The following is a 17655-nucleotide window of genomic DNA, read 5'->3' as shown; positions in this document are numbered from 1 at the left end:
GCTCCACTTCCCATCCAGCTCCCTGCTTGTGGCCTGGGAAAGCAGTCGAGGACGACCCAAAGCCTTGGGACTTTGCACCCGTGTGGGAGACCTTGGGCTTTGGCTCTAGCCCCCTCCCCCTGGCTTCAGATTGGCACAGCTCTGGCTGTTGCAGCCACTTGTGGAGTGAATCATTGGATCGAAGATCTTTCTCTCTGTCTCTCCTCCTCTCTGTATATTCGGCTTTCCAATAAAAAAATGAATAAGTCTTTAAAAAATTAGAATAGGAGGAAATACAAGTTATACATCTGACAAGGAAATAATAATCAGAATATATAAGAAACTCAAACAACTCAGTAGCAAAACAACCAAGTAACAAATTTCAAAAATGGTCAACACACTGAAATAGACGTTTCCCACGGGACAACATGCAAATGTCCAACATGGAAAATGCTCAGCATGAAGTCATCATGGAAATACAAATCAAAACTACAATGTGCTATCATTTCACCTCGCACTGTTATCAATAATATAAGAGATAACTGGTATTGGTGAGAATATGGAGCAAAGGGCACCTTGGGCATTGTTGGTAGGGATGTAAATTAATGCAGCCACTGTGGAAATCAGTGCGGAGCTCCCTCAAACACTAAATTAGAACTACCATATGATCCAGCAAGTCCACTCATAGCTATGTATTCAGGGGGAATTAAATCAATCTGTTCAAAAGACATTTGCACTCGTATGTGTATCGAAGCACAATTTGCAACAGCCAAGACAGGGAACCAATTCAAGTGTCCATCCAGTGATCAATGGAGCAAGAAAATGTGGTATAAACACAGTGAAATATTAACCATAAGGAAGACAAAATTGTGTCATTTATAGCATGGATGGAATTAGAGGTTTTATGTTAAGTGAAATGATTCAACTACAGAAAAACCAGTATCACATGATCTCATTCATATGTGGAGCCTAAAGAACTTAAGTTAGAAGTACAATGGACCCTACACTGTGGCTTAACTGGCAAATCCTCCACTTGCAAATGCCAGGATCCCATATGAGTGCCTGTTTGTGTTTGGGCTGCCAAAATTAGAACCGGAGTCCATATAGGATCCCGGCACATGCAAGACAAGGACTTTAGCCACTAGGCTACCGTGCTGGGCCCTCTAACTTACCTTTACAAAAACAATGTTCAGACAAAACAATCTGAGCCTATGGCATGTTCATGCAGTTAGAGGGGAAAGGTAATTCGACCTCGCATGAAAAGCCTTTTGAAAAAGGAGGTTACTTAATATAAAAATGCCAGTGTCTTGTATTAGAAAACAGTGTGAATGTTTTAACTACACTGATTGCTTGGGAACATTCTGCCTTGTTAATGCCCAAGATGATCGTGGAGAGCATAACAGAAGTACTGCAAGCCCTTGCAAAGCAGCTACGGAGCTGACTACATTGCTGGCAAATCAAAGGCAGCAGTAACGAAATGAAACCTTGCCAGGCCTGACTCCTGTGTGTGCCAGCCGGTGTGGGGACTGGCTCAGCCCACTGCCTACATCAGTTTACACACACACGCTGGTGGTTGCAGTCGCCTGTTCAGTTCTGTCCCCACCCCATGTCATATACAAACCAATGGATGCTGTGGCCCAGGCCTAACCTTGCCTACCACACATTCGGCCCTCACACATCAGTAAGAACTGCAGCCTAGTTGGAGTTACCCCCATTAACCCCCACCAGGCCCACCCCCAACCATGGTTTCTGTGCACGTCAGTATGTACAGCAGACTGCTCCAGTCTGTCCCACATCTTACTAGTCTCTCATACTCATCAGTGGGCATTGGATCCTAGCTCAACCCAACCAACCCCACCATTCAGCCCACATGCTGTCAGGTGTCACTGTCTGTCTAGCCATGCCCACCCCCAGTCCTGATTCTCATGCTCACCAGTGGGACTTGCAGCACAACAGAGAGTGCCCAGACTTTCCCTACTGGGCCCACTCCCAGCCCCCAGATCTTACACTGTTCAGGTGGTTGTATGGTCTAGTCTGCCCAACCAGCCTGCGCTTACTCTGGTTCATGCATGCACCTGTGGATATTGTTGCTTAGCCCAGCCTGGCTGTCCCCCTAACCTAGCTCACATGCAGGCCAGTGGACTTTGTGGTCCTGGCCAGCCTCGTCTGCCCCCAGGTCCAGTTCTCACACTCACTAGCAGGAACAGTGGCCCAACAGGGGAGCTCCCGCGGATACCCTATGGGGCTTGCCCCACATCCTGGTCTTACTTGTGCTGGTGGGTGTTGTGGCCCAGACTGGCATGGCTCACCTAACCTTGGTATTCCCCAGTGGGTGCTGTAGCCTGGCTTGGCCTGGTCTGCCCCATTTCAGCTCATATTGGTAGGTACTAAAGCCTAGGCCAGCTCAGCCCAGCCCAACCGGCCCCCAGTCCTGGCCCTAATGTGACAGGCCGAATCTGACCTGTCCTGTACCCCATCCTAGTTCTCAAATCTGCCAGTGAGTGCTATGAACTGGCCCAGACTGGCCCGCCCCCAGACCTGACCCACTTGTATGCTGGCAGGTACTATAACCTGGCCTGGTCTGGGCTGCTCCCAGCTTTGATTTTTGTACCCACCTGCAGAGACTGTGTACTGACAGAAGAGTTTCTCAAGCTCCCTGTCAAGTCACCCCTAGTTGCAGATCTTGTGCTTACCAGTGGATTCTTGACCCAGCCTGACTTGGTCAGCCTCCTGTCCTGGCAAGTACAATGGCCTTGCCTGACCAGTCCACACCCATTCCAGCTCTTGTTGGATGTTGCAGTCCAGCCATTCCTACCTGATCCACCCCAGACCCAGCTCTTGCATGTTTCAGTGAGTACACAGACCTAGTCCAATCCATCCTACACCCACTCTGGATCCTGTGAGCACCAGCAGATGCTGAAGCCTAGCCCAGTCTGGCACACCTCATACCCAGTCTACACCCATGCCAAGGCGTGCTGCAGTCATGTCCAACCTAATTCGCCACCCAGTTCTGTCTCTCATGCTCACTGGTGGGAACCACAGCCCAGCTGGGGCATCCCCTTAGCTCCACAAGCAGGCTCATTTCCAACCAGTTATCTTGCACATGCCGGTGGTTGCTCTGGCTCTGCCCAGCATAACCCATCTCTTGTCTTGGTCTTTGCCATCAGGTGCTCCAGCTTGGCCTGGTATGGTCCACATCCAGTCCCAACTCTCACTGGTGGGTACTGCAGTCCAGCCCTGCCCAGTCTGCCCCCCATCTTTGGCTTTCATGCAAACCAGTAGGTGGGATAGCCTGGCCTAGCCCAGCATGACCTGCACTCTAGCCTGGCTCCCACACATGCCAGTGTGCTGAGATTTGGCCCATCCCTGCCCCCACCCCAACCCCCCAAACCAACCCATATACTTGCTGACAAGTGGAGTTGCCTTGGCCAGCCCGCCCAACACCCAGGCCTTACTGTTTTTCTGCCAGCAGTGTAACACTTGCCTAGGTACAATGCAACCTGGGTAGTAGCCTACAGCTGGGGGCAAACAGGATATTGAAAACTAATTTGCAGAACTAGCCCAACCTTCAGAAGCCCAGTTGCTAGTGACATGTCAAAGTAAAAGGGACTGAGTGCACAAGAAAAGAGACCCTGTATGATGGAAATATTTCTTCTAAGATGAAAGATATATCTCAACTGAAAGACATGGAGAAGATTGCTCCCAACGAAAAAACCATTACTGCTATGATGGCAAAACCTCAGTTGACTGTGAGAGGGCTTCTCCCAGAAAGCTCTCCATGCAAGGTAAAGTAACTTGGAGGTTCTGGAATCTCAATTGTCTGAGGGAAGCCAGAGCATACAAACCTACAGAAAAACATTAGAGCGCTAAAAGTGGCTGACATGAACCATGAGAGCAAAAGATTTTTTTTTCACTGTGGGAACAAAGGGTACAGCTAAAAACAGAAGCTGAAAAATATGAAGAATGTAACCCACAAGTTGTAGAAAAATACATTAAGCAAATAAAGTAACAAAACCTGCTAACAGATGGGCTGACATGTTTGCAATAAAACCTTGGGCCAAAAGAAAATTTGAATTGTAAGAAACAAAATTGGTTAAAAAAAAAAAAAAAAAAGGAATCCCGGAAGACTTTGACTAGATAGACTGAAATATTTGCTGCTGGGGAAGGATCTGTGAACTTGTGAATATGTAAATCGCTGAGGTTTCCAACTCAAAGTACCTAATTGTACACAATATGCTTACCTGCCATGTTTATCATTTTATTAATTTCAGATAAGTATAAAATGCAAAAACTCATTTGTGTTCCTTTTTAAAGATTGTTTGTTTTTATTAAAAAGGCAGATTTATAGAGAGAAGGAGAAACAGAAAAATCTCTCTGCTGGTTCACTCCCCAAATGGCCTCACTAGCCGGAGCTTAGCTGATTCAAAGCCAAGAGCCAGGAGTCTCTTCTGGATCTCCTCTCAGGGGTTTCCTGACCAGCAGACCCCCGAAAACACAGAGGAGGTGAGGTGACATTGTTTAGCAGTAGCAAGAACAACTGGAGGTAGTCTGACTGAGCATGTGCATTTACTGTAAAGCATGTACAACTTACATAGACTAAGAAAGGAGAAGGCAGAAAGGTGTCTTATCTCCCAATAGTCCTCCCACACGATGATACTGTAATTGGCTAGAAGGCATGCCAATCTCTCTGGACCCTCCAATCATGTAGTAGGTCACTTACAACATGCATGGCTCGCAGGTATGCCTCAGGTCACATTCACCATATGTGGCTGGCAGGTAGGCTGTGGGTCTCATTCAACTTCTCAGAGTTGCTTATCAAGGAAGTCCCAGCACAGCCCATACAAGGACAGAGAAGAGACTAGGGTGCAGCCCACAATTTTTGCCTGTATGGTCAGTGGTCAGGCCAGCTTGAGATTTCATTGAGTCAAGACCATTGTCAGGGGATTCCCCCGGAGACATGGCGCATCACGTACCTGTGGCTTCTCACATAGGCCAAGCAGGTAGAGATCCAGGGACAATCTCCCACAGTCTTCCACATGGCTACAGGGTCCCAAGGCTTTTCAGGCCATCCTCTACTGCTGGAAAGGTCACAAACAGGAGCTAGATGAGGAGTGGAGTAGCTGGGACATGCACTGGTGTCCATATGGGATTTCAGTGCTTGCAAGGGGAGGATTAACCAATTGAGTAATTGTGCTGGGCACCATTTTCATTTCTTATTCATGTAAAATCCTATATGACTACAGGTGAAACTGCTAGTTGCAGAAATGGAATCTTTAGTAACTATGAGTGTCCTGTATATAAGAAATTCACTGGAGTTTCATTAGGTTTATATTAACTTTTTAAATTTTGCAATGATTGCGTTGTAGCATGCAGATGAATATATAATTATTCATAATGAAATCATACACTGGGTAGAATTGACTTTACACTAATCTGAGTGGTGTGATAACTGTTGGACAATTCGTTTATGTGAAATTGCACGTTTGCTATCAAAATAACAGCAAAGAGGGTTCTTTCCTAGGAAAGGAGAGTAATCTAGTTTCAGAGAGGAAGAAGCACACATCCTAGCCTTTCAAAATAAGTTGTGCAGCAAATCTGATTCTTATGCGGAATCTATTGGTGACAATAACCATAATATGTTTCTTGGAGTGCACCATAGGACTATAAATCACAATTTTATCCTTTTTTGCTTTAGGTGCCGAATACAATGATCAGACCAGTGAAAGGGAGAAAGAAGATGATAAAATCTTTCCTGGTGGGAGTCATACCTATGTCTGGCAGATCCTGAAAGAGAATGGTCCAATGACCTCTGACCCACCATGTCTCACCTACTCGTATCTTTCTCATGTGGACTTAGTGAAAGACCTGAATTCAGGTCTGATTGGAGCCCTGTTAGTATGTAGAGAAGGTGAGTGTTAACTAGCATGTAATTAAGATGAACTAGGCAGAGAAGTACAAACAACCTAATCTATTCATAACAATATTGTACTCTTTCCTCTGAAAGAGACGTCTTCCTCCTATCATCTTGTCCATGGAAAGTAGGCAAATGTAATGGAAAGTAAACTGAGAGGAAAAAATTGTCCATTCTATACAACCACAATGAGCTAAGCTGGCATCAAGAGCCGGCAAGTTCCAGAATCAGGTTTCTACTCACAAAGTATTTAGGGTTACATAAAGACTGATTCTGGTAGCTAGTTTGTCACCTGTACACTGAAAACATACAAAAATATGAGAAAGGTAAGCATTTGCTTATATTTATAACTTGTTATTCTAAAGGAAAACTTTTATCCAAGCCTGTTCTTAACTTACAGAATTGACAGCATAAACCAAATTAGGAAATATATTTTGCATAATTTGTTTTTTTAATGTTAAGAATCAAAAATAATTTTAGTATTGCTTCTGGTGAGATAAAATTCAAATTCTAATATCTGGGATTCTTCCTTGCCCAAAAAGTAGTTTAAAAATTAATATGTTCTGTGAAATACTCTGCAAATTCCAAATCACAAGAAATACACAAAATAGAACTATACTAAAAAGTGCTTATAGATGAAAAACTACAATAATTATAATTTTTCCTACCTTGACAAGGTATTGTACATAAACTGTGCCAACACATAGAAATGACTCAGCCTCCAAGGACACAGTCCACATTTTACTTACGTTTTAGGACTAGCTTTAATCTCAAAATCACATATCCACACATTTATTTCCTTTTTTGTTGATGTTTCTTAAACTTAAATGCATGGTTTGTTAAGCAAAGAGTATGAAAGAATATTTACCATGTCTATTATGTGTAACACACAGGAACAGCTTTTATTATAAATACAGGTACTTTATAATAAATTTTTAATTTATAACTACAGGTATCAAAACAATTCTGAACATATTTTTATACCACTAATAGCACCCACACCACTTCGAAACTCAACACAGTTTGTGACGGCATTCAGTGTACCTGCTACTTACACAGTTTCTGCTGCAGCTCTGTCACTAAGCATGATGGGTGCACATGTCATTGCTGCTTGTCCTTCCTGGGATTTTTACTTTTCAGAAACACCTGTTTCCACTGCCATTTGACACGTCGCACCATGCTTGCATCTTGTAAACCCGAATCCTACTTGGAGCACTCCAGGTTTATATTTAAATGACAGTGCCTCAACAAGAGAAAGACAAATTGTGCCAGGTTTTTCTTCCTATTATCTGAAAACATAATGAGTATATATATGTATGTATGTATAATATATTCTTACAAATATCCTGGTTACGTATGTCAGCTGGAATTCTTTACTGAATGTGTGGGTATTTTGCATTGTGCTGTTTAATCAAAACATTACTATGAGTAGAAGGTTGTTGATTTAAGACAAGTTTGAAAGCCACTAAAGTGAATTGCTGTATGTCTGTCCTTTGGGTGGCTGCGGAAGCTTCACAGTTCCTTTGGACATCATTAGACATCTCAGCTCCTGAAGTGCAACTTTATGCTTTTTGAATTTTGCTCCATGCATCCACCATTCCAGTGGAATTATTTATCCCATTCATATTAGTTTTTGTCATAAATGTAACTGATTGTGCAGCTTCTGGGTAGTTAGGCCCACTCTCCACTTTCAGGTTATGTATCCTGTTCTAGTAATGTCTCCTTGGTGGCCCCATTATCACGCCTGTCCACCTTGTAAACGTCATATCTTCATCGTCTATGAAGCCCCAGCTGAGCTACTCCTTTCTGTCCTTCTCCAAGTTCTTCCAATAAGCAAAAATGATGAAGAACTTTAACTCCTGTGTAAACTGCCATCTCCTCCTTGCATAATCTGTTTTAATCTTGTTTCTTTATGGTGAAATAAGCTTCAGTGAGTTTTTTCTTGTTCCAGCTACAACTTAGTTGCTTAAAATAACAATAATCATTCATAATCTTTAAGTTTTGTGGGTCTCATGACATTTGGAAATGTCATGACTTAGTGGCCTTTTCCAGGTTATCTCCTGAAGTTGCCCAGAACTAAGAGAATCCTTGTATTAGCTTTTTATTACTATTGCAAAATACTGGAGGCAATACACTTTAATAAAGGAAAAGAGGTTTAAAGATAAAAACTTGAGGAGCTGCACTAATGATAGCCTTTGGATGGCAGATTCCTGAGGCATCCCAGAGCTTCGCACGGTGAGAGACAGAGACTACTTTCTCTTCCTCTCTCATTATAAAGCTGCCAGGATCCAACCTAATAAACTTTTCTAATCCTAATCCACTCCCAAAGTCCCCACTGAAATATGTATCATCCTCCAAAATTAGGTAGTAATATTTCTACTGCATTAGTTTTTTGAAAATATATGTAGTTCAAAGGCAGAGTACTGGCCACGGGGCAGGGGCAGGGAGTGGTCAGCGCTGGGCCTGGGGTAGAGGCCAGACAGAGGAGAGAATGAGTGAGCAACTGAGTGATTTCTCTTCTAACTGTTGGTTTACTCCTCAAATGGCCACAAGAGCTGGGGGTGGAGCTGGCCAAAGCCAGGCCCAGAACTCCATCTGTGTCTTTTCTTGATTTTTTAAAAATTTCTTTATTTTATGACACAGTTCAATAGGCACCGGGTTTCCACTGCCCCCATTGTTCTCCCCTCCAGTCTTTCACTAGGTGTCTTTCGAGTGCCTTCAGAAGTCCATCATACTGCCGTTGAGGTGTCTCCCAACAATGGAGGGGTTTATCTGTCGTTGTATTGGAAGTACAGGGATAAACTTCTGTTTCTGCCTATGCACATATTTCTTTCTGCTGCACTTCCATTATACCTCCCCTTAGGTACAGTCCCCCTCGGGATGAGAAGGAAAATAAGAAAAAAAATGATAAAATAGTGACTATTCATCTCCATGGTGTTGTCAAACTCATAGCAGGGGTATCAATGTGATGCTAGGGTGGTGCAAAAGAGTGTCCAGTATCTTCCTGCAGAAATTAATGCTAGCGTGTGACCCGTGTGCTTCTAATGGGAGTACACTACAGACTAGACCATCGTGACCCAGAGGAGTAATAACAGTGCTTAAAGGGGTATTAACAATCTGAGGTGATCACATGCAATCAGTCTGTCATGAATATTGATTAATAGATTACATGACAAGACCTTTTTTTTTACATTTTATTATTATCATTTTATGATACAGTTCCATATTCCCTTATCCCCTCCCCAATTCCCCCACCCATCTAGTTCCTCTATATCATTACTAACATATAGTTCTTCATACACAGTCATATGTCCATCATTGCGGGCATGGACAATGGCAGAGAGTCCAGAATCCTATTGTCAAGATTTAGTAAACACTTTCACTGGTAAGTCCATCTTTGTTTGGAAATAGAGATGCATACTGCATTGTATTACTCACACCATGGTGAGGAGTGACTAATCTTTGTGTCCCACCCAGCGAGGCATGAGCCAATCCACGCCAGCTCTTTCCTGTCAGATTTCAAGCTCTACTTTCTGTTGTTTGTCTATTTATTTTAGGTTTTTTTTAGTTTGTATGTTTGTTTGCTATAAGGGGTTTTCGAAGCAATTCCGATGGTCATTGCGAGGGAGGGCGGGGGTCCAGAGGTGGAGCCAGGCTCGGACCAGAGAAAGCTCTCCTCCCTGGTCCCAAAGGACATTTATTGTTCTTCTGTATCTGCGGACTTGCTTTTTTTTAAATTATTTTATTTTTAACATACTGGTTACTCAAAACCATGTCAATTCCATAATGTTGCAAATTGCTGTTGATGTTATTGTGGGACTCTTAATTGACTGGGATGATATTCTACCAGCTCTAACTTCAGACCAGAAATGGTCTCCCCAAGAAACTGTTCAACCCATCTGGACAATAAGTAGCTGGACTCTATGCTTGGTATATGTTTGCAAGGAAAGAATCTTGATTGAATTTGAACTGTAATACTGCATCAAGGTGGAGGAATCCACCAGGGGGGAGGGGAGGGGGAAGGGTGGGGGGATTCCCAGAGCCTATGAAACTGTCACATAATGCAAAATAACTAATAAAAAAAGACACACAAACGGAGAAATCTTCCATATTTATAGATTGGATGAATTACTATCAGCAAAATGGGCATCAACATTGTGGCACAGCATATTAAGCCTCCGCCTGTAATTCTGACATTTCGTTTGGGTATTATATCAAGTCCTGCTTGCTCCACTTCTAATCCAGCTCCTTGCTAATGTGTCTGGGAAGCCAGTGGAATATGATCAAGTGTTTGGGCTCCTGTACTGATGTGGGAGACATGGAAGAAGCTCTGGACTCCTGACTTCAGTCTGGCTCAGTCCCAACCAATGTGGTCATTTCGGGAGTGAACCAACAGATGGAAGATTGTGTTTCTCCTCCTCACTCTGTAGTTCTGCCTTTCAAATAAGTAATCAAAATAAATATTTGAAGATATATCATCAAAATATTCACACTATCCAAAGCTTAATACTGGCACAAAAATAAACATGTAGACCTATGGAACACAACAGAAACACCAGAAATTAATCCACACATCTACAACCAACTAATCCTTGACAAAGGAATTAAAGTAAACCACTAGAGAAAGTATAATCTCTTCTATTTGGGAAAATTGGATTTATACATACAAAAGTATAAAGCAAGACACCCTACCTTACACCTTATTAAAAAGTCAAAAACCATGAACAGTCAGTTTTCAAAGGATAAAATATAAAATGTAAAATATAACTGGCCATCAAACACACAAATACTCAGGATCACCAGCCATCAGGAAAATGCAGCTAAAAATCACAGTGTGGATTCACCTTGCCCAGTTACAATGGCCATCACCCGAAAATCAAAAAAGAACAAATGCTGGTGAGGAGGTGGAAAAAAAAGTACTGTCATACACTGTTGGAACTAGTACAGCCACTATGGAAGACAGCATGGAGATTTCTCTGAAATCTTAAAATAGATTGATCACATGACTCAGCCATTCCGCCCTTGGGTGTTTATCCAAACAAAGTTAAATCAGAATATAAGAGAATTATTTGTACCCTCATGTTTATTGAAGCTCAGTTCACAACAGCTAAAATATGGAATCATTCCAGATTTCTAATAACTGATAACTGAATAAAGAAAATATGATTTATATGCACCACGCTCATTGAAACAAGTCAGTTCCTAAAAAACAAATGTCATATGCTTTCCTTGCTAATATATGGAGTACCAAAAAATGTAATGTACATGAGATGATTATTGTTTATAGCCCTTTTAATATATTTTTGAGGAACAATAATTTTTCCACTTACAACTTGTTGAGTTCTTTATTGAAAGGTTAAAATTGTCAGTGAAAAATAAGTTGAAAATATGCTATTGTAAAATTTAAACAAAAATAAGAAGAAAAAGGGAGAGTAAGAGCAGGAGTCAGAGTGGGGAGGGTAGGAAGTACCGTTATACTCTTAAATATATATATAAATATATATAAATATACAAATATATATTATATATTATATATTATATTTATATATATTTATAAATATAAATTTATATTTATATATTTATAACTATTTATATATATATATATAAATTTTGTTCACCTTCTGCAATTAAAAACATGATAAAAAAGCTAAAATATCCTCCAGTTTAGTGATATTTTAAATTCTAGTGTCTTCTCTATGTCTTCCTGTTGTACTTTCTTTTCAGAATTTTCAGGGAGCTGGGCTGGATATTTTTCCAAGATTATATCAATGAGTTTAGTGAGTGATCAAGGATAGAGTTTGTTTATTACATCTTACCTGAAACTACAAATTCTGTTTTCTTTTTAAAGCGAATTTGTCGAAGAATTATTTTGATTTTAAACTTATTTATTTATAAGTCAATCAGAAGTGCTTATGATTCAATGATTTCATTTTTCATTAGCCTTTAGATTCCACAAACAACATGCTGTGATTTTAGCACTTTATCAACTAAGGGTATGAAATTGAACTCAGTATGTGAAAATACACGAAGTGGCCTTAGAGATATGGTCTCAAAGATAGATGTTGGAACTGGAGTTGCACTTCATCTTGAAGAGCAAGCATCCTATATAGAACCATGGGTTCAAGTCTTGCTGCTCTGCTAATGCAACTGGGAAGGCAGCAGCAGATGGCCCAAGTGCTTGGTCCCATGCACCCATGTTCAAGACACACCAATCCCAAAATGCCAGATATCATATATTTGCCTTAATAGAATACGAACTCAAATCTAAAAATTATATCTTATCACACTTCCTAGCTGTCTGTACCACACACAATAAGATCTTGTCATGTAGGGAGAATCAAGATGGCGGAATAGGGTAAGGACACGTTCAAACAGATGGAAATACATTTAATCAGCATGAAGCAGAGAGGACACATTCCAGGAAAGAGGAAAGGACAGAACAACAGCAGAGGGGTACCTGGAGACTGACAGACACAGGAAAGCACCGAAAACAATCGTGTGGTGTTGCAGTGATTGATACCCCAGCAGCATTTAGCTAACGGCGATCTGAACTCCACCAGCAGCCGGAACTCCACCAGCAACCAGGGACTTTCACTGGGAGCTTAGGAGGTGAACCCAGACAAAGAACTGCCCGTCCTGCTGGTCCGTTTGATTTGACCAGGAGCAGAGACAGAGCAGCAGATCCCAGACGGGCAGTGCGAGAACAGAGTGGATTTCATAGCCCAGTCAGCCCCCTAGAGCCGAATTGAATGCCATTTTGCGGAAGGAGGCAAAGGCAAGCGAAAGGACTGAGCATATGCTGAGCTGGGAGTGAACTGATTTCTGACTCAGTGAACTGCAGCAACATGGCATTCTACAAGTTCTACCCAGAACAGGTCTGGGTAGCCCTCAGATCTGACTGCCAGCAGATTAAGAACTTTAGTAGCAGTACGTCAGGCACCATTTTGGGCACTGTGGCAATAGCTTTAGGACTGCAGGGGACAACAGTGAACTGCACATGTGCTGAGCTCACGAGAACTCACTGAGTTTGATGGATTGCACTGATCCCGCAGGAAAATAATACCGATTGTGGCATCATACTGGTCAAAATAGGTCCGTGTGGCACCCACACCTAACGCCCAATAGGTTCCAACAACATCAGCGCCACCAACAACTGAAGAATCTTAAAGTCTTTTTAATGATGCTGGTTTACTTCTGTACTCTGCTTGCTAATAGAATAAAGCTTAACATAAGTGCAACTATTTTAAGAATAGCCGCCATGTTAGATATAAGTTTCTGTTTCCCCGAAATGAAGTAAGTAGTATAAGAATGAGGAAATTATTAATTGTAGTTTTGAAATAGGCCGTTAGAGTAAAACTAGCCAATAGCAGAAAAAGGTCAAGTTGTTTGTGTAAGTTTATGGTATGTGGTTTTGAGACAATAAAAACCCTGGAGAAATGTTGTTCGGGGCAGCAGCAGCTACCAGGAGTACTGGGGCGTTGCTGCCCATTCGCGAATGAAATAAACCTTTTGCTGTTGCATCCTTCGGCTGGTGTGTGCTGCTTCACCGAGCGACCTCACGTCCCGTTCAGAAGGCCAGGACAAGGAATTTGGCCTCGGTCTTAACACAACCTAACTATATGGGACACCTGGTGTCTCTCTAATCTTGGGAGCTGCTCCAACTGAAAGTGGGAGAAAGGTTGCAGAGACAACGGTGAAGCCTCAGCAGGGTATCACAGGAGGTGGAGAGTGGTGAGCCAGGAGCTGGGGCTGTGGAGACCACGGTGGAAGTCTGACATAAGAACCCAGACCTGGAACTCGCTGGAGGTTGTGGCACAACTGGCAGAAAGAAAAAAGTTGTGTGCCAACCGCAATAAGTAAAATTGCATTGTAGACCTGTGGGTGACACAGCTTAGAAATCTGCCCCAAAGAGAAGACTCTGCTAACCAGAAGTACAATGATCAAGAGCAAAAGAAGAGACAAAGCACAATGAATATTACCAAAAACTCCCCTGCAAAGGAGCAAAACCCTATGCCAACCTCAGAGTTCACTGAGGAAGACATCGAGAAAATGGGGGACACAGAATCCATAAAACTCATTTTAAAGATTCTGATCAAAAATAAGAAGCTCATGCAAGAGTTCAAAGAATTTAAGGAAGCAATAAAGCAAATCAAGGCTGGTATATCAGAAATGAAGAACACAGTAGAGCAAATTAAGAGTACAGTGGAGAGTCTCCAAAACAGAATGAAATAAGCAGAAGAAAGAATCTCAGAATTGTAAGGTATTTCCTGTCACCAGGGGGAAGCAAACAAAAAGCTGGAAGCAGAGCTGGATCAGGCCAACAAAAGTATTCAAGAATTGAAAGGCACTATTAAGAGGCCAAATATAAGAGTTATGGGAGTCCCAGAAGGTGCAGAAAGAGAAGCTGAGTTTGCAAATGTACTTAATGAGATAATAAAGGAAAATTTCCCTAATCTACAGGAAGAATTGGGAAACAAGTTCCAGCAGGGGCACAGAACTCCCAACAGGCTTGATTAAAAACGATCTTCACCACGACATATGATCTTTAAGCTCTCTTCAATTGAACATAAGGAAAAAAATCCTTAAATGTGCACGTGAAAAAAATCAATTGACATATAAAGGAAAGCCAATTAAGCTCACAGGAGATCTCTCACAGGAAACTCTACAGGCAAGAAGAGAATGGAGTGACATATTCAAGATTCTGAAAGAAAAAAATTGTCGGCCCACGATAACATATCCAGCAAAGCTTTCTTTTGTCTTTGAAAATGAAATAAAATTCTTCCACAGTAAAGAAAAGCTAAAGGAATTTGCCTCCTTCAAATCTGCCCTACAAGGGATACTTAAAGATGTTCTCTTCACAGAGAAGAGGAATAGCACCCACCAAAACCAAAGGCAAACAGGAAGAACACCCCACTAAAATGACAACAGAAGACTAAACCAATGAGCAACCCATTCCTAAAATGACAGGACCAAAGTACCACCCATAGATAATAAACTCTGAATGTAAATGGCTTAAGCTCAATCAAACATCATAGATTAGTAGACTGGATTAAAAATCAAAACCCATCTTTTTATTGTCTGGAGGAGACTCACTTCAACAAAGATCAGCAGAAACTATATCACATGGGTTTTGTTGTTTTCTGTCAGTTTCATCTCTTCAAAACACTTTTTCTGATTAAATCATTCGGTGACTCGTAGATCATGCAGTGGCATCATTTTCTTCAAGAAGGTTCTTGATTCTCATTTCTTCAGCTACACGTTAGTCATTTAATAGCATGTTATTTAACTTCCTGGTGTTGTTAATTTCTTTTTTCTCTCTGATGTTGATTTTGTTTTGTGGCTCTTCATTTAAGGGGATGTATAGTAGCTGTATAATGGAGACTGTCATATCTAGTAACATGTCATTTAACTCCATGGCATTGTAAATTTCTGTTTTTCTTTCTATTGTTGATTTTGTATCATGACTTTTCATTTGAGGAGATGTACAGTAGCTGTGAAATGGAGACTAACATCCAGATGTGAGGATACAATGCAGTATACATCTCTACTTCCAAACAAAGATGGACTTAACAGTGAAACTGTTTAGTATGTCTTGACAATAGGATTCTGGACTCTCTGCCATTGTCCATGCCCGCAATGATGGACATATGACTGTGTATGAAGAACTATATGTTAGTAATGATATAGAGGAACTAGGTGGGGGGATGGAATTGGTTAGGGGAAAAGGGAAATGCCAGGAGCCTGTGGAACTGTATCATAAAATTATAATAATAATAATAAAAATAATAAAATGTAAAAAAAAAAAAAAGAACTCCATTTTGTACTGATAGGTGCTCCTGGTGAAGGCAGTTGATGAAGAATGTCTCCCCTAGTGGCAATTTCCTGTGATAAAATTCTAAAAAAAGCTCCCACTTTCTTTCAGGTACCCTGGCCAAAGAAAGGAGTCAGACCTTGCACGAATTTGTACTGCTTTTTGCTGTATTTGATGAAGGTTTGTGAGCTTCAAAGTGTAAGCCCTCTATTTTTGCTAAGACTTTTGCTCCCACATCCCTCCTCTCACACAATTCTCAATGACATCTTCTTGCTATCTCTATATATCCACTTACGCTGCCGTAGTCTTTATCAGGGCCCCTATCCTCTTTCCTGACAATTTGTTTTCCTTAAATTTTTTAAACTTTAGTTTTAACAGGGTTCACATAGTTGAGAAGTGTGCATGTCCATGTGGGTCTCTGATCAGGGTGGGAAGGTTAGTGGTATGGAAGAAGGTGGATGGGATGTTTCAATTTTTTTTCTTCCTGTGTCTCCTTGCTGTCAAATTGCATCAGCACGTGGGAACAGGTGGTGGGGCAGCTGTCATAAAACCCTGGAAACCTTGATTTGAGGAAGAGTGCTCCAAGGGTGACACTCCATTTTCACTACAGTATTTAGGGAAAATTTACCAAAGTAGACCCAGACTTGTCATTCCAGTCCTAGAACTCTAGAAGATTTTCATCTTCTTCCTTTTGATAAATGTGCCAATACATATATCCTCATGGCACACACTGAACAATAGTCTTCCTTCCCTGGTTTATTATTTGTCCTTATCCTTCCCCACCTATTTTTGTAGATAAGTATGAGAGGACTTCGAAAAGTCCATGGAAAATGGAATGAAAAGATAAGCTTACTTTGGTGTGAATGATTTTTGAAATCTATGCACAGTTTTTTATTTCATGTTTTCACATATTTCATGAGCTTCTTGAACATTCTTCCACAGGAAGAGAGCATCAATTTGAACAAGAAATGTCTACCTTTTGTTAATGGTCTTTTGCTTCATGCTTAAGGTGCCTCCTTCAGTGACAGAAATGCTTAAAGGTGGCAGCCATCTTTGTCCCAACAGAGAAAGGGAGAGTCAATCAGGAGATAAAGCTTGCTTTGCCTCCTCTCTCCTCAGGGCAAAGTTGGCACTCAGAAACTCTGCCTGCGAAGTCTGCAACTGCTGAGGCATGGCCTAAGATGCACACAGTCAATGGCTATGTCAACAGGTCTTTGCCCGGTACGTATTGCATGCTCGATGACCCCCAGCATTTCCTGAGTTCAAGTCCAGGGATTCTTTTCTGGTTTTCAGACAGCTGTGCACCCCACTAAATCCTGGCCTGTTGGAATCTACAACTATAGTGGACACTTCCTCTTTCAGGTATCTGAAAATGAAGGCCTGTTCATTCACACACCACTCACAATCAGATTTACCTTCCCTTTTGCTGAAAATGGGAGTGGACCAGCAAGGGTGAACAGACACTCAAGAAGACCTTGAAATATCAAAGAGCTATGCCAAGGAAAATAAAACAATGAACAAGTGCCATGGTGTAGTAGGCTAAGCCTTTGCCTGTGGTGCTGGTATCCCATATGGGTACTGGTTCATGTCCTGATACCTCACTTCCCATCCAGCCCCCTGCTTATGGCCCAGGAAAGCAGTGGAGGATGACCTAAAGCCTCATCATCATACACCCATGTGGGAGACCCTGAAGAAGCTCCTGGCTCCTGAGTTTGGACCCACCCAACTGCAGATGGAAGATTCCTTCTCTCGCTCTCTCTCGCCTCTCTTTATCCTCTCTCTCTCTCTCATAAATAAATATTTAAAAATAAAGGAATGCAATTGTCAAAATAAAAACTCAAGTGGAATACAGATAAGTGGAATACAGAATATGTTCCAGAAAGTAAAACAAAAACGGTTTGAGAATATATTTTAAAAGACTTCAGAATCAGAGGTATGCGTTTGGCCTAGAGGT

General features: G+C 41.6%; 1 protein-coding gene and 2 pseudogenes across 1 annotated transcript in view; 2 read left to right on the top strand and 1 right to left on the bottom strand.

Annotated features, from left to right (window-relative positions):
* The window catches only part of F8 (coagulation factor VIII), a 113228-nt gene that overhangs the window by 28482 nt on the left and 67091 nt on the right, over positions 1–17655 (top strand). The window contains exons 4-6 of the mRNA XM_058659188.1: positions 5675–5887; positions 15813–15881; positions 16821–16922. Of these exons, the coding sequence (XP_058515171.1) occupies positions 5675–5887; positions 15813–15881; positions 16821–16922 (384 nt within the window). The remainder of the gene's footprint in view (positions 1–5674; positions 5888–15812; positions 15882–16820; positions 16923–17655) is intronic.
* LOC118760818 (meiotic nuclear division protein 1 homolog) lies at positions 3571–4125 on the top strand (annotated as a pseudogene).
* Positions 7356–7765, bottom strand: LOC105942536 (ubiquitin-conjugating enzyme E2 variant 2-like; annotated as a pseudogene).

This window comes from Ochotona princeps, chromosome X, assembly GCF_030435755.1.
Source record: "Ochotona princeps isolate mOchPri1 chromosome X, mOchPri1.hap1, whole genome shotgun sequence".
Taxonomy (NCBI): Eukaryota; Metazoa; Chordata; class Mammalia; order Lagomorpha; family Ochotonidae; genus Ochotona; species Ochotona princeps.
This window is presented reverse-complemented; position numbering and strand designations above follow the sequence as displayed.